This window comes from Malania oleifera, chromosome 9 (assembly GCF_029873635.1).
Source record: "Malania oleifera isolate guangnan ecotype guangnan chromosome 9, ASM2987363v1, whole genome shotgun sequence".
Taxonomy (NCBI): domain Eukaryota; kingdom Viridiplantae; phylum Streptophyta; class Magnoliopsida; order Santalales; family Ximeniaceae; genus Malania; species Malania oleifera.
Window position 1 is genome coordinate 28,164,335 of NC_080425.1, and position 22,838 is coordinate 28,187,172.

The 22,838-nt window shown below is 39.1% G+C and overlaps 1 protein-coding gene across 1 annotated transcript; it reads right to left on the reverse strand.

Annotated features, from left to right (window-relative positions):
• Nucleotides 1–2,986: 2,986 nt before the first annotated feature.
• On the reverse strand, nucleotides 2,987–22,408 carry LOC131164579 (proteasome subunit beta type-2-B-like). The gene is made up of 3 exons (XM_058121874.1): nucleotides 22,013–22,408; nucleotides 21,816–21,939; nucleotides 2,987–3,561 (listed from the first exon to the last, which is right to left on the reverse strand). The coding sequence occupies exons 1-3, from the start codon at nucleotides 22,168–22,170 to the stop codon at nucleotides 3,229–3,231; spliced, it is 615 nt and encodes a 204-aa protein (XP_057977857.1). The 5' UTR covers nucleotides 22,171–22,408; the 3' UTR covers nucleotides 2,987–3,228.
• Nucleotides 22,409–22,838: the final 430 nt, after the last annotated feature.

Sequence of the window (22,838 nt, forward strand, 5' to 3'; positions counted from 1 at the left end):
TCTAGTCGTTATTGCGCTGTTCACTATGCGTCTCATTGACTTGTGACCCCCACTCATCGACTAGTCGCACTCTACCAGCAATCTTAGACATTCTACCTGGCCTCGTTGACGAGTGCCCTGAATCAGAAAAAATTATCAACATGAAAGTTGTGAAAGTTTTTCTCTACTTTTCAGGGACACCAAGATCATCCTTTTTGGACTTTTCTAGCAAAAGTTATGCCCCAAATACCGAAGGGTATTCAGGAAATTTAATAGGTGCATAACTGAGATTTTAAACCCAACTAGGACCAAGTTTGTAACAGATTATAACAGTAATATAATTTAAAACTTGTCCTCATGAAATTTATTTTGAATATAAGATATCTTATTTATGAAAACATATTTGAAAGCTCATTTTGATATCTTATATGATAAGTATGTCTTTTATAAAAGTATACTTGACTTTCTTGAGGCTTTAAGACATAAAACATGTTTTGAAAAAATCAGGACAAAGTATGTAAATGTTTATAAAACCAAGATGTTAAAAGCTTGTCCCTTATGAAAACATATTTGAGTTTAGGATTCATTTGACAAACTCTTAAATTTAATTTTGAAAACTGTGAAAGTTGAGTTTGTGACTGTAGTACAATCCTATAAACTCATGTGTCCTAGTATGCATGCACTTGCTCAACTCTTACTCAAAAATCATGCATGAACAAAACCGCAAGATTTACTAAGTATACTATCTCAAACACACAACCCTTATTACATATAATTTAACAATTGAGCTTCATTTGGTGTGCTTGAGTCCTTTCCAAGTGAGTGTCATTTTGATCTTTCCTTCTTGATGTCAACTCGGTCCGATCTTTGCCTTGGATCTAGTACTCCATGTATTTGTCTCTTGAACATGTACTAAACATGATCTGCAAAGATGAAATGCACTAGAAACAACAAATAGGTTAATATCATTAAAATATATAAAACGTGATTATGTAGCCCCCAAAACTAACAATCTCCCCATTTTTTATGATGTCTAACCTATTACTATTTTACTTGATCTTTGCATTTTTGTTTGACTTACCATAACTTATTATACAAAGATAAGTTCACCTATAACCACTAATGGATTGTTATCATCAAAACAAGACAATTAAGAACATGTAGCCACCAAAGCTAACAAGGCCCAATTGGGTTGTGTGCTGGATTAACTAGAACTTGAGCTTTAAATGAGTTTGAGCCCAAACAAATTTTAAGTTTGGGTCCAAGGTTTGGATTAATGGGTCAACAAACCAAGACTCGGATCAAGTTGACATGGGTCCCTAGGTTGGATCTAGGTATTCAGGTATGAGTATTCCAAATTCGGGTGAAATACCTAAATCTTTGGTTAATATATTCTGAGAAAATTATTGATTTATGTTTTTTTTTAATTTAAACTCTAATTATAGAATCGAAATTTAGCATTACTAGAAATTCAATTAAAATAAAGTACAAAATCAACAAGTACCTACCTCAGCTCCTAAATTCTACAATTTGCAATTTCCTCTTCCTTTTGCCTGAGCCTCTTGAATTCCTTTCTGCCAATCTTTTTTTGCTTCTGCAGCTCAAACCTTTTGTTCTTCACCTATTCTTTACTTAGTTGATTTCAATCACTCAGCCTTCTCCTTAAGATTCTCTCTCAAAAGCTTTCGGTGAGCAATTCCTTTCTTCAACTCTGTCTCCGTGTCTGTGTCCCCAGCCCTTCTGGGAACCCACTATTTATAGGCCTAAGAGATCACTCAATTAACACTTATTAGATCAATCAACACCTAATTGATCAATCAAATTTCATTTGAATTGACTCACATGTTTTGTTTATAGTTCCCACGTCTAATTGCATGTTTTTCTTTTGTGCTCGCGGATTTAAAGATGAAAATGTTGGCACACTAAATTTTTGCTTCATTTTTTTTCCTTTTTTATTTTTTCATTTTCAATCTAAAAATTTTCATTTCCCATGTATTTTTTTCATTTTTCCTCTATCTTCCCATTTTATTAATGAATATTTACATTATCCAAAAAAAAAATCTATTATATAAGCATCGGACAAAATAGAATGTCTACAATGACCATCCAAACATCACTTACTTCATAAGTACTTGATCAGTACTCATTTTTACACAACCAAATAATAACTTTCAATACTTCTCCATTTCAGTACATTATTATACTCTTGCCTATTCTATTCTTTGAACTTAACTTACTATTTTATTTGTTGTCTTTGCATATTTCTTTTTGTTTCTTTTGTGTTGTTGCTGTGGAGGTGGCAAGGATTTGAGCTAAGTGACTTTAATTGTTGAATGATTATCTTCCTTTCCATCTCATATGCCTACCAGTATCGTGGTATCGAATATCATCTATCTATCTAGTGCATCCTCCATCTAATAAATAAATAGCTTCACTTTTACCCTGCGATTAAGAACATCAATTTTAAAGTTCTTAAATTTACATAAAAAAACCAATACAAAATTATACTAAATTTTATTTTAAAATACAAAATTTTAAATTTAAAACTTAAAATTCATGCTCCCATTCTCTCATTACAGGACGAACTGACGCTTTGGGCCAACAGAAAGATATAATTTTGCATCGGATTCATAACAGTCGTGTACTAAAATTTTGCGTCAGATTCATACTTCTTGTGTACTATATTATCAAAACTTAGAGCAACTGCCCTCTTCAATGCAGTGAGCCTAAACCTTTCTCAAATTTAGACTTCCTTGAAACCAAATATAAACGGAGACATGGATACGGGTAGCTCGGAAATCTGAAATTCACTCTACTTGATAAATTAAAATGGAATGAAATTATACAGAATGGAAATAAATTTATCCCCATACTTTCAAATTTCATTTCAGTTCTATCTTATTTCATTTAGCAAAACAAACATAATGTCAATTCAGGAATCAAATGCCATCTAGAAAGAAAATATTTTGGCTGCATAGCTCAATGAAATTAAACGAAAACAAACGAAGATGTAACCCTTTACTTGCATTCAACCATAGCATCTAAGCTATAGCATGATCAATCCAATTCCATAACACTATTATCACTATGTGAGGCAGAAACTGTAGGCTTGTTTTGTATCTAGAAACCCATCAGATATTAAACAGTAAAGAGTAATTGTGATAGTTCATAAACAAACAATTCAAAGTGTTTTAGTTCTTTCAGGGAAAATGCAGTGACAAAGGATGCCCAAACCTATGTTTATATCTCTCAGCTGGGGGGAGCAGCAGCATCCTTGATAGATTCACGCCAGGCATATTCCCTTGCACCGTCCTTATCGACGATCTTGATCACAAAATTTGGAGGAGCCACAACCAGCCTTGACCGAATCTCAAGAATGCACTTATCCACCAAATCGACTGCTTCTTCCAAGGGCATACCGCTGCGATAGTGTCTGTCCATCATAGAGAGGGAGAAATATGATCCATAACCAAATGCTCCCTTCTCGATCTTGTGAAGAGTTGCAATGTAGTCAATGTAGTACAAAGATGGGCCTATCTCCTTGTCATACCCCGCCAAAAGGATGTTGACGAAGTACGGATTCTGAAAAACAACAACTGATTCAGCCAACTTTAAAATCTAAAAAACCAAACAGGAATATGCATGGTAAAAAAATAAAGCATATACACTGTTTCAGTTTACACAAAATCAATTTTTTGCATACCATTTAATAGAGGAGAACCATTGATTCTTACTTCTTACCATGTGTTTGGGATTATGGACTTCAGGTGTTGGACTTGGATTTGTGCGAATTTCAATAATAAAACACAATGCAAAATTGTATTGAGTTCCACCTAAATCCACACAAATTCAAATCTATAACTTGAAATTCACACTCCCAAACATAACCTCTAAGAAAATTTCATACATTTGGACCTTGAACCTAGTAGGTATGAGTTACTTGAGGAAAAAAAAATGGATTGCTAGGATATAAGCAATAAATAACAAACTCCATCAAGATTTAGTGGCAATTAATATCGTAGCTGGATACACTATGAGGTATGTGAGATTTAAAAATTAAAAATATTCAATCTTTGCCAGGTTATTTTTAGGTAAAAATAGGAACACATTGTATTAGAAGATCTTCACAAATCACTAGTGGCAGCAGGGCAAATTGCTCCAAAATTCTATTAAGGGAATCTAATGAAGGACTGGAATAATTACACCAGAAGAAAAAATGACCGAAATATCCCCTTCAGTCTAAGCACGGTGATGTAGGACAAGCAGGGCAATGGATGGACCCTCATTGGAAGCTGATAAAAGAGAACTGGATTAAGGAATTATCAGATTTCAGTCCAATAGATTTAGGATAATTAATTAGGCTTATGTTATTTGGAGGGTTGTTTGTAATATTTGAGTATTTTAGGGTTCTTCCATAATTTCAGCTATCTTTAGGGGCATATGTGTAATTTTCTGTATTATAGGCTTTGTTATAAATAGTGAGTGAAAGCCATGTAAGAGGTGAGTTTTGATGATTTGAATTGAAAGTGAATGTGTGATTCCCCCTTGTATCTCCCTCTCTTCCTTCTTTTTCTTCCCTACACGCTTTTTCTTCCTCTCTATCTGTTTCTGATATTCTGCATTTCTCAAATCTGGAACTCTCTCTCTCAACCTTCCATCTCAAAACCATTTTAAATACCAATCTCAGATTTCAGCCCTTTCATCCTCTCTGCTTTGAAATTTCGGTCAAAAAATTTGCAACTTCCATCCAAAATTACAATTGTGCCACACTGCCACTCATGTTTCAAACACTACTTTGCTGGAAGATTCTCACAACACTACCACCATCAATGCAAACAGAGATTCCCAGTAACCCTTCCTCAAAACTTCATTTCCATCTAACCAAGCATGTGGCTCATGCACCAGCCAAAAATTTTTAATTGCCACCCCTCTTCTTTTGTTTTTTGTTTTTTTTTTTTTTTTTGGATACCCCTCTTAAATCCCTAACTTCTAGTGCTTTTCTTACCACACAACCACCACCATCGCAATCACCACCCTGCGATCTACCTTCATCAGGGTGATGCATGCACCCGACACACTGGCAACACAAGTGCAGGAAACTCTCCAAAAGCCCTGCAACTTCCAGAATCGTGATAAATTGATTCCAGCCACAAGAAATTGGTTTTTTCCCCTGAGATTTTGATTTACAGCATGATACTTCGATTTCGAACAGGATATTTTCTGAGCAGCCGAAATATTTTGATATGGAAAACTAGACATTGGACTACCATTGTCCCATCAGCACTTTAGAGCATCAATTTGTCACTCCCAGCAACAAGAATCCAATTCTTCTGCATTTTGTGAGTTTTCTAAGTGACTTATCCTCCAACATTTCAAGATTCAAAGCCAATTTTTTCCAATTAGGGAAGATATGATGATGTAGGACAAGAAGCAGGGAAATGGATGGACCCTCATTGGAGGCTAATTAAAGACAATTGGATTGAAGAATTATTGGATTCGGCCCAATAGAATTAGGATAATTAATTAGGCTTATGTTATTTGGGAGTTTGTAATATTTGTGTATTTTAGCAGTTCTTTTGTAATTTCATGTATATTTAGGGGTATGAGTGTAATTTCTTGTATTATAAGGCTTTCTTACAAATATTATGTGAAGCCGTGTAAGAGTTATTTTTGATGAATTTGAATGGAAAGTGAGTGTGGTTTCCCCCATATCTCCTTCCTTCTCTTCCTTCTTATTCTTCCCCTCTGCTCTCCTCTTACCTCTCCCAAGTTATATGTTGGCTCTAATAACATGACGCTGTCCTGCATCACATGGTATCCTCTTGGCTCTTGAAATAGCTTCAGCTTCTCTCTCTCTGGAGCCCACATGAGAAAGCTGGGTAGCATCTGTCAAATGGACATCATATTCCCGTACACACACACCTGCTGCAGCAATTAAGAAGCTTTATCACACTCACTCACATATGCAAGCTGAAATGAGGAGAATAAAACCTCAAACTTCTAGTTAGTGGGCACTGCACAAGGTTAAAGCCAAAACAGTCCTTCCTCCACGCCCCTCTTTTAATCTCTCTGCTTCTCTGCTCTGAAATCGACACCATAAATCCCCTTATCTCTATCTTCCCTTCCACAAAACATTTTTCTTGCTGATTAAACCATGAGGAAGTTCTACAGGAGGACAAGACCCTTGAATTCTCTTTGATAGGGGAAAAAATTGGATCAGAGTCACCAGAAAATGCAAAAATTCTAATAAACCATGAATTGGTACAAACGTTCCAAAATGTGAAACATTTTCATTCAAAAACGCTAAAACTAATGATCCAAAGTTTTAACTCAATATTTTTCCCATAACATATTCTTTTATTAGTTAAATCTGGGAACCATCACATTGAAATTCTATTTTCAGTAAACTAATTCACAAAAGAAAAATTATAAATTAGAAACATCTCGACATACGCTCCAGAATATACAAGTGCTTGTTGCACATTTTTCACCAATATAACTATTTAAGTATACCCTTAACATTCCACATTTTACAGCATGTGCCATACTGCGATCCCGTTCCTATTCCACAAACTGAAGTGTTCCACGTTCTACGTAATTTTGGTTTGGATTGTAAAACAATGAAGAATAAACTAAATAATGCTAAACAAACAGGAAGCTCAAAAATGCCACTAAAAGTATGTTTGAATATAGATCATAGCTTATCTCAGTTGGAGGCTGTTGCAACAAAGGCCAGATATTTGTGTCCTTCAGAGTTCAGTCGAATCAAAGAGGTGTGGCTGAAATTGATAACCATCATCTTCTTATCTGTAAGTACACAAGAAACTGAGGGATGTGGCTCTCTGCATGTTGGGCATCTTGTGGGTGATAGCTGATTTAGTTTCAACAGAAATGAGGGCTTGGATGGGAGTTAAAATACTTGTTCGTGAAAGAAGAAAATTGCTGATATAACCCCTCTCACTATTTTTGGGTCATGAGAGAGAGAAAAAGAACAGCATTTGAAGGAGTGAAACCTGCAACCTAAAATGTGGAATGTTCTGATTCATGGAACAGGAAAAGGAACGGGATCGTGGTATGGCGAATGCTCTAAAACATGGAAGACTAGAGGTATACTTATATAGATATATTGGTGATAAATATGCTGTGTTAGGGCCTTAGAGTTTTGCGACCCTGACACATGGTTTTCGTGTATGATTCTGACTTGGAGAAAATGTTGGCTAACCTAAATTCAACTATGCGACTATGATGGCTACAAATTTTTTATGCCACTATGATGTTGAGATTGGTCCAGATAGTACAAATGGTTCTCGAACCAAGATGTATGAACATTAGATCCTAGGTGTTTACTCATATGTGAACGGAAATACTTTGGAGACTTTACTTTTGGGAAAACACCCGGTGAATGGCCTACCTCCCACAATATCCTATTAGGTACTAAGTGAGCACCCTAAAGAGCGCTCAAGGGCAGACTCTTGACACCCTTAAGGTGTGTCTTAGGCTTCCGTGTGGGATTGGGAGCCTCATGGATGATTCATTTGGGAAAGAGATAGCACAGTACTCTCAGCCCAGAAGTTTGATATCCATCCTTCTTGGCCATTGGCTATACTGTTGGGTGATGTCATTCTAGATCCGATTGGATTATCAAGCGGTGTTGATCCTTCGTGTGTCCAGCTCAAGTAGTGTATTGACCCTCTCTTTCCTCCAACTACTTTGGCCTTTCGCTCCCCTCAGCCAACATTCCAGCCAGTATCTATGCAAGCATCTTTCAGAGGCAATGACTCTTTTCTTCATCTAAAAAAGAGGCAGTATACTCAAAAACCAGCCCAAACCCCGGGTTGAGTCAACAACTGTCTCCACTGCTCAAAGGAAGAAAGACAAGCACAAATTTGGAGAATCAAGTGATCCAAATCGTGAGCCACAAATTGGGGTTCTAGAGAAGGATAATCCTATCTCTAAACTCCTTACTAAGATGGCTAATCCATTACATCCAGAGGAAGCACCAAAATCATCACTCACAATCATGACAGATGATGATTCTTCTGAAGACGAGATCCAAACTCCAAAGCCTACTATGATGACCCAGCCATCCACCCACAGAACTGAATACGATAGACCTACTGACGATGAAGGAGTAGATGACAACATCAGCCTCTCAGAAAATAATGCATCAGTCATTCCCATGAATAGTTCAAGAAACAATGGAAATGGGCCGACCATTTCTTTGGAAGGAATTCCTCCAAGCCAATGGAGGAATAAAATCCTTGAGCTCCATGCATGGTGCATAGCAGAGCAAATGAAGGAAGGAATTACCCTCAAAGAAGTCATTGAAAGGGCCGTTTCCAAATTCATTGGAAGACTAAGAATCTGGTGGATCAACCTTGGAGATTACAGACAACTACAGATATCACAAGTTCCAAACCTTGATGTCTTCATCTCCACTATCATTGAAGAATTCTTTGGTGCTTGGGAAGATCACGTCACTCAAGCCAGAGAAGAGTATATGAAGATTAAATGTTGCTCCCTCAAAAGAAAGGATCTAGAGAAGCATTATAATATTATCTCTGAAAGGTATTATACTCTTTGCGAACCAGATGATATCAACCTCAAGCAAGCCTATCTCAATAGCTTGTTTGATCCACCAGGAGAAGAAGTCCTTCGAGAATTGCAAATGAGTGGAAAAAGACTTGAAAGCACCTCCTTTGGTAAATTCTACTAGAGTGCTCTTATGAATCTGGATGCGCTCTGTAGAAAGTACGACATGTACAAAAGAGTCCAGAAGGCAGGCATGAAAATCACCAAGGAATGCAAAAGGAAGGACCTCCTCATCAAATGCAAAGGAAACAAGCAATGCTCCTGCCCGACAAGAGACCATGAAGATATTTCTCCCTGTGGAAAATCTAGAAGATCAAAGCACAAGGAAAGACGCTGGAAATTTTTAAGAAAGAAGAAGCAATAAAAGGATTTAAAAGATCATTGATGCTACATCTGCAATCAAAAGGCGCATTATGCAAAAAGATGTCCCCAAAAACGAAGGCAAATCAAGCTTATCCATATGTTGCACAAGGTCTCAAATTGGGATTTACATGACGACATCGAGTCTATTTTCTCCATGGATGATCAACAGAATGAAGATTCTATTATGGCTTTCTAACAATGTGGCTAGACTGATTTTTTAGAATCTTCTAATGAAGAAGGAGAGTTCGAAAGCTACTAGGCCGATTTGCTTGAATGTTCTCATATACAACCTATCAGCAATGAGAGCTACTCGATAGCTTCAATAGAGGATGTCGTTCACAATCTCTGTTCCATCCAAGAATCATTATCAACGCAATTTAAGAAAGGAAGTTATGTTTCACCCTCTGCTCCATTTTGGGTATTGGCTGATAAATACTCAAAGCCCATTAAATTCATTACATTCTTCGACACAGGAGCATCTTTCTTAAGCCTGGTATTCTCCCGAAAGACAAATGGAAACCTTGTAACCAAGGATTCAAGGAAGCAAATGGAGAACACTTCCAGGTCAAATTAAAGAGTGTGCCTGTTTATATTAAACTTCATCCAGAATGCCTAATCAAGGCAACGTTCATTGGATCAAACCTTCCAAATAAGGATCTTCTCATCAAATTCAATATCATTCAGCACTTCAACAAAGTCCAGTGGACAACCCAGGGTTAAAATTTAGATCATATTTGTTACAATGGACCAAGACTCCTAATCTCTTCCAGATCACTCAGTCCTTACAGAAGATTAAGGCTCGATTGATTCAGAAAAACTGTGCTGATAGTCATAGGGAGTTTCTGGAGAAATGCTCAAAGTCATTATGGAACAATCTAGAGTTTTATGTCAGTCTCCCCTTCAAAAAGAATGAAGACATCAACCCAACTAAAGCCAGTCACAAGGGGATGAATCCAGAATACTACTCCTTGGCCCAGGAAGAGTTGACCCAACTCCAAGAAAAAGAGATTATCGAACTAACAAAATCCCAATGGGCTTGCGAAGCCTTTTATGTCAACAAAAGGGTTGAACAATCTTGAGGAAAGCTTCGGGGCTTATCGAACCAACAAAGTCCCAGTGGGGTTGCAAAGCCTTTTATGTCAACAAAAGGGCTGAACAATCTTGAGGAAAGCTTCGGCTCGTCATCAACTACCAGCCCCTTAACCATTTCCTCGCTAATGATAAGTTCCCATTGCCAAACAAGACCAGCCTATTTTCACAACTACCGGAGGCCCAAATATTTTCGAAGTTTGACTTGAAAGCAGGCTTTTCGCAATTGGGCATCCATCCAAAGGATAGGCCCAAGACGGCTTTCTGCATGCCCAACTTCCACTACCAATGGACCGTTTTGCCATTTACGCTCAAAGTGGCCCCGTCCATTTTCCAAAAGGCTATGATCAAGATTTTCCAGCCCATACTTCATCATGCCTTAATTTATATTGATGATATCCTCCTATTCTCAAAAGATACAACATCACATGCTGAGCTTCTGAATCAATTCACAGACATAGTGGGGTACTATGGAATCATGCTATCAGAAAAGAAAATGATTATTGGTGTCGAGACAGTAGATTTCCTTGGGATGAAGATTAGCCAAGGCAAATATGAATTGCAACCACACATTGCTACACAGCTTAGCACCTTTGCAGAAAGTCAGATGACAACAAAACAACTGCAGCAGTTTCCTAGTATTGTCAATTACATGGCAGACTTTGTCCCAAAGCTTGCAACTTACACAGCTGCACTCCACCAGCTTTTGAAAAAGAAAGGCGTCCCCCCTTGGGAATCCAAACACACAGAAGCAATTAAATCACTTAAAGCAGTGGCTACAACATTGCCACCACTCCAGATTCCTGACAAAGGAAAGAGAATACTGCAGACTGACGCTAGTGATTTCTACTGGGACGCAACTTTATTCGAGGAAAAAGAAGATGGGACTAGACATATCTGCGGATACAAGAGTGGAACATTCAAAGAATCAGAATCGCACTATCACTCCACCTTCGAAGAGATTTTGGCGGTAAAGAGAGGGATTGAAAAGTTTGAATTCCATCTGATTGGACATGTTTTTCTAATCGAAATGGATATGTCATCCTTTCCAAAGATGATCCAATTCAAGCAGAAGATCCTCCCGCAGGGACAACTGCTTCAATGGGCAAACTGGTTCTCACAATATAAATTTGAAGTTAAGCACATCAAAGGGAAGCACAATATTCTCAGTGACTTCCTCTCAAGACCAACAAATCATCCTCAAGTCCTCTCCCTCATGGCATCCTCATCTTCTTCGTCCCTTTCAAACTTGGTCTAGACCCTCCCAAGTGAAATCCAGGATAACATCCTCAGTCACACCATTGATAAGGGCAATCATAAAATGATCCAAAGTCTCCAGTCCCTCCTCTCAAAATATGGTTTAGTAAATGCTCCGATAAAAAACCTGGACTGGCACCCTCTTTTCCCATTCACTTTCTTATCTGACCTTCCCTAAAGAAGCTTTTCTCCTTCCTTGGTACCTTGCAAGGGCTTACTGACTCGGTATGATTCTTCACAATCCCTGGACCTATACCTTCTTAACAAACCAAAGACAAAGACATCGCCAGTACAAATTCTTTAAAGATTGGCTTCTGTTCTTCAAAACAGAAGCACAATGGGTGGAGCAATTAGATTTCATTACAGGGTCCCAATATTTATTGGTCATTTTCCATATCAAAGGAGAAATCTAGTTTCAAGACAGGAATAGATATGTTAATATCTCTCCCATTTGTGAAAGGATAAGGAGCTTTAAAGAAAATCCATTTGCAGATCCACATCTTTCAACACATAAACGGATTGATATAAGAAAAAGCTTATGCCACATAAATTAGGTTGACCCAAACAGATTACCACAAGAGTTATTCAATCTAGTGCATTTTTAGTACGATGGAAGAGCCAAAAGCTCTCATTACGCAGCACTGTTCCCCAATTTCTACAGTACCTACCTGATGAACAGGTTGGCACTTTTCTATGTGGAACAAATAGAAAGTAATGGGACAACTGAAGATTTGGAGATAATGGCAGTCTATCCATAGCCTCAACTAGTGGGTTGTAAGTGATGGTGTCACAGACCGAACATTTCACACCTTTGTGAAAGAATCGTACGACGCTAGCTAAAGCCTTATTGTTTAACCAACCAACCTAGCGTTTACCACAATTTACCAATAGAACACTTTCATTGTCATTCAAACAAATATAAGCGGAAGCAATAAACAACTTATGAAAGCAATGGCACTTAAGCAATAAACATTGAAGTAACATAATTCATTATTAACACCTCCATTAACAATGGTTGTCCAGCGAAGGAGGCAAGTAGACTAAACACGTTGACAATAACTAGTGAGTTTTACAAGTTGATGAACACTCACCCTCCCTTAAAGAGATTTCTATGTTATTCTCACTCTGACACTAGGAAACATCAATATGACTGAGGAGTCATACTCCCCTTTTTAGCCTAGGGAAAAACTATCTCTAAAAAATAACCCTAAACTAGTATTTACATGATGGAAATCTATCCCAAATGCATGAGGCAAGCGGTCATAGTCAAGCATAATGCCCTGAACAAGCTCCTCTCGTGACGCTTCCCCACTTATGCGATTAATGTCCTCATAGACTTTGACGTTACCTACACTTCAACTTTGTCCACGAACGGTTGTATATCTTCTGTAAAAACCTAGCTAATTTCTTCGTCACCAAGGCCTTTCCACTTCACTAAGAACTCCAGCCGCTTCTTCCTTGAGGACGTGAACTCCCTGTCTGCAAGGATGTCTTCAAATTTTTGTCTGTCGGGTTGCACTGTCTTCAATCTACTCTAGTTAACTGACTTTTGCTTGGATCTTCGGTGTCGGCGTTGAACAGATTAAGGCAGCTTCCAAGTCGGTGGGTCAATTTTGTAAAAAGCCCTCTCGACTTTGGCCAAGATGGCAACTAGTCCTTCATATTTACAAAGTAGTCTCCTATCTCATCCCCATAGTGACCTAATCTATTTAGGATTGAGCTTAACAAGCACCAAGTCACCTACGTTGAAGTGTTGCAGTCTTCTCCCCTGATATGCCCACTTATTCATCCTATTAGAAGCTTTCTCCAGGTAGGCTCGAGCAATCTCTGCATTTTGTCTCCATTCTTTGGTAAAGATGTATGCTCGCTCCTTCCTCTTCACGGCTCATCCACTATGAGGTAACAGTGGCTGCTGGCCTATAACAAGCTCAAAAGGACTCTTGTTGGTTGTTGAGCTCTTTTAGGCATTAAAACAGAACTGAACCACATCAAGTAGTTGCACCCGATTCTTCTGGTTGGCGTTAACGAAATGGTGCAAGTACTCTTCTAATAGCCCGTTGAATCTCTCCGTTTGTCCATCTGTTTGTGCATGGTAGCTCAAAAAGATGTCAAGTTGTGAACCAAGGATTCTGAAAAGTTTTGTCCAGAAGTTCCGATGAATCTTGAGTCTCGATCACTGATAATATCTTGGAGAACACCCCAACACTTCACAATATTCTTGAAGAATAATTGTGTTGCCACCTCTATCGTACTGTACTTCGAAAATCTGTGTATAACCACAAGCATAGACCCCACATCTCCCTCTCTGGGCAAGTTGGTGATGTCTAGTGAGACACCTTCCCACGATTTGGATGGTAATGGTAGGGGCTCTGACAGCCCTGCAATCTTCTTCTACAACACCTTGTCTTGTTGACAGGTGAGACAAATCTGAGTATAATCAACCACATCATTACACATGTACAGCCAATAATACCTCTACTTCAATAATGCCAAAGTGCGTTGTCATCCTGGATGTCCGGCCCATATGGTCATGACACGCTCAACAGCGTCTTCCTCAGATCTCAAGCTTGTGGCACAAAAAGTTAGCTACCATGGGTCATTAGCAATCTGTCTTCCATCTAGAACTGACGTGCTTTTCCCTCCTCTGTCAGCTTCATGAAGTTCTGTGCAACTGGATCTTTGGTTAAATTCTCCTTAATGCGCTCTCGCATCGTCATGGTTACGGTACTCATTGTCAAGTGTGTTACCATCTATAAGGCTGCCAAGTCGGCCTTCCTACTCAATGCATCAACAACTTGGTTCATGCACCCCGCCTTGTGCTCAAATGAGAAATCAAATTCTACCAAGAATTCTTGCCACTAGCCCTACTTGGGTGTCAACTTCGACTGTGTGAAGAAGTGGCTAACAACCGAGTTATCTGTTTTCACCACAAACGTTGACCCAAGTAATTAATATCGCCACACATGAAGACAATGTATCGCTACTAGCATCTCCTTCTCCTGAGTTGTGTACTTCCATTCCACTTCACTAAGCTTACGACTCTCGTACGCAATAGGATGTCCCTCATGTAACAAGACTCCTCCAAGGGTGCAGTCTGATGCTTCTATTTACACCTCGAAGGGTTTCATGATGCCAAGAAGAGCAAGTATCGGATCTTTCATCATGGCCTCCTTAAGTCATCAAGGACTCCCTAGCACTTCTCTATCCAGTTCCACTCCTAACTCTTCTTCACTAATTCAATCAAAGGAGCAGTTCTCCTTAAATACCCCTCTACGAACTTCCTGTAATAAATTGGCAAGACCAAGAAAGGAACGCAACTCCTTCATTGATGTTGGGATCTTCCATTCTTGAATCGCTTTCACCTTCTCCATATCCATCTTGATATGATTTTGCCCAATCATATGACCAAAGAATTTGATGCTCCGCTGAGCGAAAGAGCACTTCTCTTTCTACCCATCCAGCACAACTTCAATGGTCGTAGGCATCAGCTCTTGGCCTACTTCTTCCTCTACCACCACCGTGGCGAGATACTTCTGTTCACCCCTTCTCAATCCTTTCTTGAGTTGCATGGCTGAAAAGAACTTCTCATCGTCTCCTTTCCTTGCAATGGCTTGCACCATGCGAGGGTGATCTCCCATCAGACACATGAAACTAGCAAAAGGCATCACAACTACCTTGATCTCCCTAAGGAATTCCATTCTCTTTTCCTGCATATTTAACCTACCAGAGCGTGCAATGTTCACCCTGCCTGTGGCGCTTGGCGTGACACCCTGCCTACCCATCCTAGTAGGGGTGAACATAATTCAGGGTACCCCAAATTAACCGAATTAACCGACCGAAATTGGTTGGTTCGGTTCAGTTAAAAACACAGGATCGGTCGGTTCAGTTATGGTTTTACGAAGTTCGGTTAATCGGTTAATTGGTTCGGTTAAGAGGAATGTTAATTTGGTTAACCGGAATAACCGATTTAATAATTAATTAAAATTTAAATATAAATTAGTATATGTTAATTTGTTAATATGTTAATTAGTATATACTAATTTGTTAATATGTTAATTAGTATTTGGTAAAAAATTTACAATTATATTATGTTTTTATTAATTAATTTCAAATTAATTCGGTTAACCGAATTACTTGAAAAGGTAATTCGATCAGGTTTGATTCAATGAGACCCCTCTATTTGGTTGGTTCGGTTAACAGTTTTCATTAACCGAAATTTTGGTTAATTCGATTAATTAACTAAATTTGGCCGGACTGACTGTTTGCTCACCCTACATCCTAGGCACTTGGTGTGGCACCCTGCATACCTTCTTGGGCGCTTTGCATAAACCATTACCCTTTCTCCTTAAGATTAACTTACCAAAGCGTGCAGCATTCACCCTGCCTACCCTTTGGTGCTTGGCGTGACACCCTGCCTACCCAACCTGGGCGCTTGGTGTGGCACCCTGCATACCTTCTTGAGCGCTTGGCATAAACCATTACCCTTTCTCCTCAAGATTAACTTACCAGAGCGTGCGGCGTTCATCCTGCCTACCCCTCTTGGGCGCTTGGCATGACACCCTCCATACTCTCCTAGGCGCTTGGCATAAACCATTACTCTTTCTCCGCAGTGTTAACTTACCAGAGCGTGTAGCATTCACTCTACCTACCTTTTGGTACTTGGCATAAGCCATTACCCTTTCTATGTAGTGTGGTGGAAATCTTTTGATAACTCCACCATCGAACTTTGTTGATCTCTTTAGGATCCCTCCAATTAATCAAACACGTTCCCTCAGTGGGGCCCTTACTTCTGCCACTTTGTTGGCTGACAACTCAGCCTGTGCTCCCAGCACATCAATTCTATGGGCATTGGTTGGCATGGTCACTTACCAAAGCTTTACCAATCCCATAACGAAGGCAAATGAATTCACCTAGCAACAAACCAAGCTCAGATACCAGGTGTCACAGGCCATATATTTCACACCTTTGTGAAAGGACCGTGCGACGCTAGCTAAAGCCCTCTTATTTAACTAGTCAGCCTAGCATTTACCACAATTCACCAATGGAACACTTTCATTGTCATTCAAACAAATATAAGCAGAAGCAATACGCAACTTTTGAAAGCAATGACACTTCAGCAATAAACATGGAAGTAACATAATTCATTATTAACACCTCCATTAACAATGTGCGTTTAGCAAGGGAGGCAAGTAAGCTAAACATGTTGAAAATAGCTAGTTAGTTTTACAAGTTGATGAACACTCATCCTCCCCTAAAGAGTTTTCTATGCTATTCTCATTGTGACACTAGGAGTCATACTCCCCCCTTTAGCCTAAGGAAAAACTATCTTCGAAAAATAACCCTACACTAGTATTTACATGATGGAAACTCATCCCAAATGCACGAGACAAGCGATCACAGGCAAGCATAATGCCATGAACACTCTCAGCTTGTGACTGATGGGTATGCTAACACGAGGGTTGTGTTGTGGGGAAGAGAGTTACCCTTATTGCTGGTGGAATGTGAATTTAACAATGTTAGCATTCAAGTCCAAGTTCCTCAGTGACAACCTTAGTTTGGATCAAGGGATTTAAAGCCATAAAACATGACCATTGGGTTAGGAAATTAAGTGTTTCCTTGGATGAGGATGAGCACAAATGGGCTTAACTTAGTGTAGTCTTGCCGCCACATGCACGTGACTCCTTAACACTTTGGATACATCTCGACAAGGGTGATTCCTTTTGGCTTTTGAGATATCCAAATCTACGAAAGTATCAAAGCAAATCTCTTGATCGTGAATGAAAAATGAGACTGTTAATATGGGCATCAACTCAATTGTGGGAATGCAGTTTGTGGCATTGGGTGGGAGAAGGATGAAGTTATCTTTGAGTAGGTTCTTGTCACTCACTCCTCTTTTGTCATGTTACCCATTGTGATTAATGAAGTGAAAAGGTGGCCTTCAATTGATGATCTTGTCAACATCAGGATGTTTGTTTGTGTCCTACACCCATGATGAGGGGTAAGGGTCAATTGAGGGGAAATAAGATAAGTATAACTGGTGCCTTTAAGGAGGGTATTGTTTCCACACTTTGGAAGTTGCCTTATTGTGGTTTGCATTGGAGCTCGGATGCTAATCCATTAAGACGTTGCAGTTTCATCATTCCACAAGGGTGATACTCTAGGATCTGGTCTAAGCGAACAATTGTAGGAGTTTGCCAGAGAGTGTCTTTCACAAAACTCGAGTACAACTGTACAAATCCATAAAAAGGTGACATTCTTAGATCTATAGGAAAGAATAAGTTGTGAAATCGTAGGACAGATAGTCCTCGAGCCACACAAGATCTGTTCTATGTTGGTCACAGCGGTGACATTTATCCAATGGGGTATGGACTTGAAAGGAACCACAAACCTTGCTTATTGGACTTTGTTGGAATCTTAAGTTGCTCTTTTGATTTGTGTTCTGGTGGGAATATGGTTTGAGAATGCAATTGTGAAATTGACGAAAGCTCAATGTGCCATTGGCCTTTTGGCTTGATAGTGACCTATGTCAAGAAGCATTGGAATGAGTTTGTCATAGGGCATTTGAACAAGATTGCCAACAAGTGCACATGAGTCATTTTGGCCAAAGGGCCTTTCTATTTGTTGTTGTTGTGCAAGTTCGTTCAGCACAACCGAGCCAAAGGGCTGCCTTTCATATGAAAGCCTATGTATGCCAAAGGGCAGTGGCATCAAAATGTTAGCCACAATAGGTTGTGGTTAAGACTAGTTGGTTAGAGGATGAGAGATTGGTAATATCAAACTTCAATTTGGGTTAAGCTTCAAATGTCTAAGGACATGAAAGATTGGTAATCGTATTGAAGATTTTCACTTAAGGTGTGACCTAAGCTTGAGCCTTGAGGACTCGAGGAAGTTCCCATGATTAACATGTGGTTGGTTTTGTGCCGATTGGTTAACTTCGAAAATGTGGTATTTCGTGAAGAAGTGGGTTGTGAACCCTAGATGTTGATATCGTTCATGTTTTGGGAGTCTCCTTGGTGCGGACGCATCCTTAGAGTTGTGTCTCGTGAGACTCTTAGGTGGGGACTCACTTTGGAAATGGATTGTTGGTTTTGAGCTTTCATGTTCACTTGGCTAATTATTACCAACTTGCGGGTGGTCAAACTTGGAGGGCCTTCGAGATGGAGACTATCCTTGGAGTGTAAGGAGGTTGGTAAAGAACCTTGAGCTTGTATTCGGATGTCAGAACCTAGACAGGTAATGAGATACAATGAAGTCATAGGTACAATGTGGTTAGGTAAGGGTTTCTGAATGTGTGACCCTCCTATAGTGAGAAGGAAGTTTTATCAATCACCAAAAGATGGTATCACTATGGAGTAGCAAAAATGGGTTGAGAAAGAATCATGACCAGAAGGAGATTTCGAGCATGTTGCTCCATGAGTGGTACTGAATTGGGGTCAAGTTGGTTTCTAGAGTGAGATTGATTCTAGGATCTTGCCTTGGTGGGTTAGCTAATGAATCTTCTCCAACTCTTCCAAGTCTCAAGAGACAAAGATGTAATACGAATCCGTATCAAGGTTCGAAGAGTTTGAGTTGTAGGAGAGTGTTAAAAGACCTTGTGTCCAAACTCCAAAGATATGTGCTCCATGAGCATCTTCAAATTAGTTCGGGGTTTTGATGTACGGTGTAATCTGAGACAAGTTTGGTGTTGTGAAGAGCTTTGGGATTGTGGATGATTTTGACGCCTCCTACTTTGTGGCTCTTGGAAGTTGGATGGTATTTGTGCATCAATGAGAACGTTGATAAGAGGGAGTGGGGAAAAATGTCAAGGTCTTAGAGTTTTGCGACCTAACACATGGTCTTAATATGATTCTGACTTGGAGGAACGTTGGTTAACCTAGATTCGACTATAGGGTTGTCATGACGACGGTTCTAGTATGTCACTATGACATTGTGGTTAGTCTAGATAGTACAGATAGTGGTGTTCTCGAACCTAGATGTATAATCAATAGATCCTTTGTAGTTACTCATATGTGAATGGGAAGACTTGAGAGACTTAACTTTTGGGGGAACACCAGGTGAGCAGCCTACCTCCCCTAATATCCTATCTAGTACTAAGCGAGCACCTTGAGGAGTACTCAGGGGCAGGCTCTTGACATCCTCGAAAGGTGTCTTCGGCTTCTACGTGGAATTGGGAGCTCCATGGATGATCCATTTGGGAATGAGATCACACGATACTCTCAACCCAAAGGCTTGATGTTCATGCCTTCTGGACCGTTGGCTATGTTGTTGGGCCATTCTATATCCGGTCAGACTATTAAGTCCAGCTCAAGCAGTTTATGGTGTCACTTCTGCTAGGCCTGGCTAGTGGGCAGTAAGTGATGGGAAAGCTGACATAAGGATTGTGTTATGGGAAGAGAGTTACTCTCAATGCTCGTGGCATGTGAGTTTAACTCCCTTACTGTTCGAGTCCGGGTACCTCAATGACAACCTTAGTTTCGATCAAGGGCTTTCAAGCCATGAGACTTGACCACTGAGTTAGCCACTTGAGCGTTTCCTTAGATGAGGATAAGTATGGATGGGCTGGACCTTGGTATAGTCTTGCTGCTACAGGGGTGTGATTCCTTGACACTTAGGGCAGATCTTGGCAAGGGTGATTCCTTTTAGCCTTTGAGATCTTCACATCCATGACACTATGACATTTATATTTAAGAGAGCATGCATAAGTGTTTCAAAATCTTGAAGAGATTTATTTTTGTTAAATAGATTAATAATGACTAGAATGGAGTTATAATGTAATAATTATCCATTTTAAATAATAAAAAAATATTTTGTGAAAATTATCAAACTAAAACTTTGGATCATTAGACTCAACGTTCCAAAACTAAATTGTACCATGCTTTGGAAGTACCAATACATGGTTCGCTAGGGTGTTAGCGTTTTATGGTAACTACGAGTGCAACAGCCTATTTGAGATTTATAGATAGCTGAAAGTAGTTTTGGGCTAATGACATAGCAGGTTTTACGCTATTGAGTATTGATGTGTGGTTCTTAGTAGAGTTGATTTATTTTTTGGCACGCAAATGTTTTCTTATATGAGTTCGCACTCTTTGGTGCCCCTTAATGATACTTTCTAGTTTCTACATTTTTACCGTTCAAAAAAGGTTTTGTACACAAGTTATATTTGTACGATACATGCAGTAGACTAGATGGCAGAAGCCCTTGACTAATAGCCATGCCAAGAAAAGTAACTTCTGCAAACGCAACTGGATACAAAAGTACAACTGATATCCCATCTTATTGCCACAACATGGGGTTTTTAAAAGACATGCCTAGAGCCAACTAATAAATTCAAACATATGAAGCTCACAATTGCTTCCAAATAAAGGGGATACTTTGCGCTCTCACTTCTAAGTAACTCATGCATCTACCCACATCCTCATGAACAAAAAATCAACATCAAACTTGGAAAGAAATATGAGATGAACTTTTTCCTTTTTCGATTTACAAGGTTAACAAGTTATTTCAATTTCCTTATATATCCATCATTATTTGACCATCTTGGCTTAAACTTGTCTCTAGTCTACCCAAACATATATTGCGACTACTGACTAACTTGAATAGTTGAACGCCTGAACTACAATGTTCAAAACCATGTTTAGTCAATGTAAAGACAAATTACAATCCTCAATAAGGACGAAACTATTTTTTGGGTGCAACCAACTCTTGGTGTGAGACAAACCATAAAGCTTCCTAAATTAGATGTTGTTTGCTAAAATCGCAAAAGAAAAAATAAAAAGTGTAAAGAGAAGATCATTACAATTTATGTAGTTCAAGATTGTGCTTAAAACCTACGTGTACGCCAAAGCCACTACAAAAATCTCAACCATTCTATAACAAAAACTAACTTAGGTTTCAAGAAACCTCACACCTCAGCTACAAAAAAAAATAACCCAAATGTGGAAATCCAAAATTCCCCTCATCTAGCAATATAATAAGCCTTTAAGTCTCTCGATCTTCATGCAAAATAAATCATTAGTTACAGGGCTTCAAGTACACCACCCTTTCTAAATATGAGCCAAAGCTCAACACAGAGTACTCCAAAATGGAACCCATTCAAATATGTTGCCCAAAATGCAATCATAAAATGAGAAAAACCCTAAATCAACGAAATATTAAGAAGCCCTCGACTGATTCCCAATCGCTCAACCACATACACATCCAGCGGGGTAGAAAACAGCATAACATCTTTCAGAAGGCATTACATTTGAATAAAATATAAAAATGCTTCCCCCTTATAGTAGGGTATGAGCAAGTTGGAGGGTCGGCAGCGTTACCCCTAGCAAAAATTTTAAAATCAAAGTGTTAAACCCTAAGCAATCAGATGCCAGATCCCATCAAAGATACTCAAGACAAAACTATAAGCAAAGCTATTCAAAGGCAGTCAAACCCTACAAAACAATAAATATGCACTCATGGTTGCGATAGCAGTGTGAAATACTCTTGTTCTTGCCATCGGAAGCAAGATAACATTTTCAAAATTTTGAAGAAGAAATCACCTTACGCAAAGCAGTAGCTAGCTCTCCTCGGGTGAAATTAGCGGCGGCTGCAGTGGTCAATGGAATGCCGTTGCGGAACTGATACAAGGCCACGTTCTTCTGTATGTACTCCGTGAACTGTGCTCTGCAACAACTCAATTGGAATCAGATCAGCAGATGGAGAGGAGGAAGAGAGAGAAAGAGATAGAGAAAGATACCTGTCACCGCCTTCACCACTGGCACCCAAGAGCTTGTGAGAATCAAGGACCATAATCTTGTCTTCATTTGATTTGTGTACCAAAATGCTGTTCACAGCAGATGAATCTGCCACAACCAGCGCGAAGCCATCACCAACCAGACCGAACACACACTCCATTCCTCGTCTTTCTTTCCCTCTCCCCTTCCTGCCTTCGAGCTTTAGCCTTTGATTATTTTGATGAAAATATAAGAAGAAAATGGTCCGCGAGAGAAGGCTCCCTTGCTCAACAAGAAAGAAGAAGACGACGGGTGGGGACCCAAATCTAGTTTTTTTTATCGTATGTTGCAAAATGGCAAAATTGTCAATTGAGATAGAAGTCTTGAAAGAGGTAAATGAGGATCATAGAAGAACTTACTCCCTTGTGTTTTAAATGGAAAAGTACAGAAGTATGTGAAATTTACGAGACTGAAGAAGAGTCAATGAGGTGAAAATCCGGAGCTTTCAACAGCAAGGGCCTTGTTTAGTTAAATTTAAAAGTTTAAAAATACTCAAATTTGAATAAGAATTATAAGAACTCCCTACAAAAATCCACGATGCTATTATGAAAAGTGCAAATAATAAATAAATGGAGAAAAGACCAGATTTTTACGTAATTCGAATATACCCACTACATAGGCGGATGAATCAATACTTCACTATATTAAGAAGAATTACAACACTTTGCACAAGTATCTCACTTTCTTACCTTGTACAAAATATTTCACTTTCTCTTTCCTCTTCTGCTTCTTTCTTCTGTCTGTTGCTTCTCCTCTTTCTGTCTATGATTACCTTCTTCTCAGTCAGGT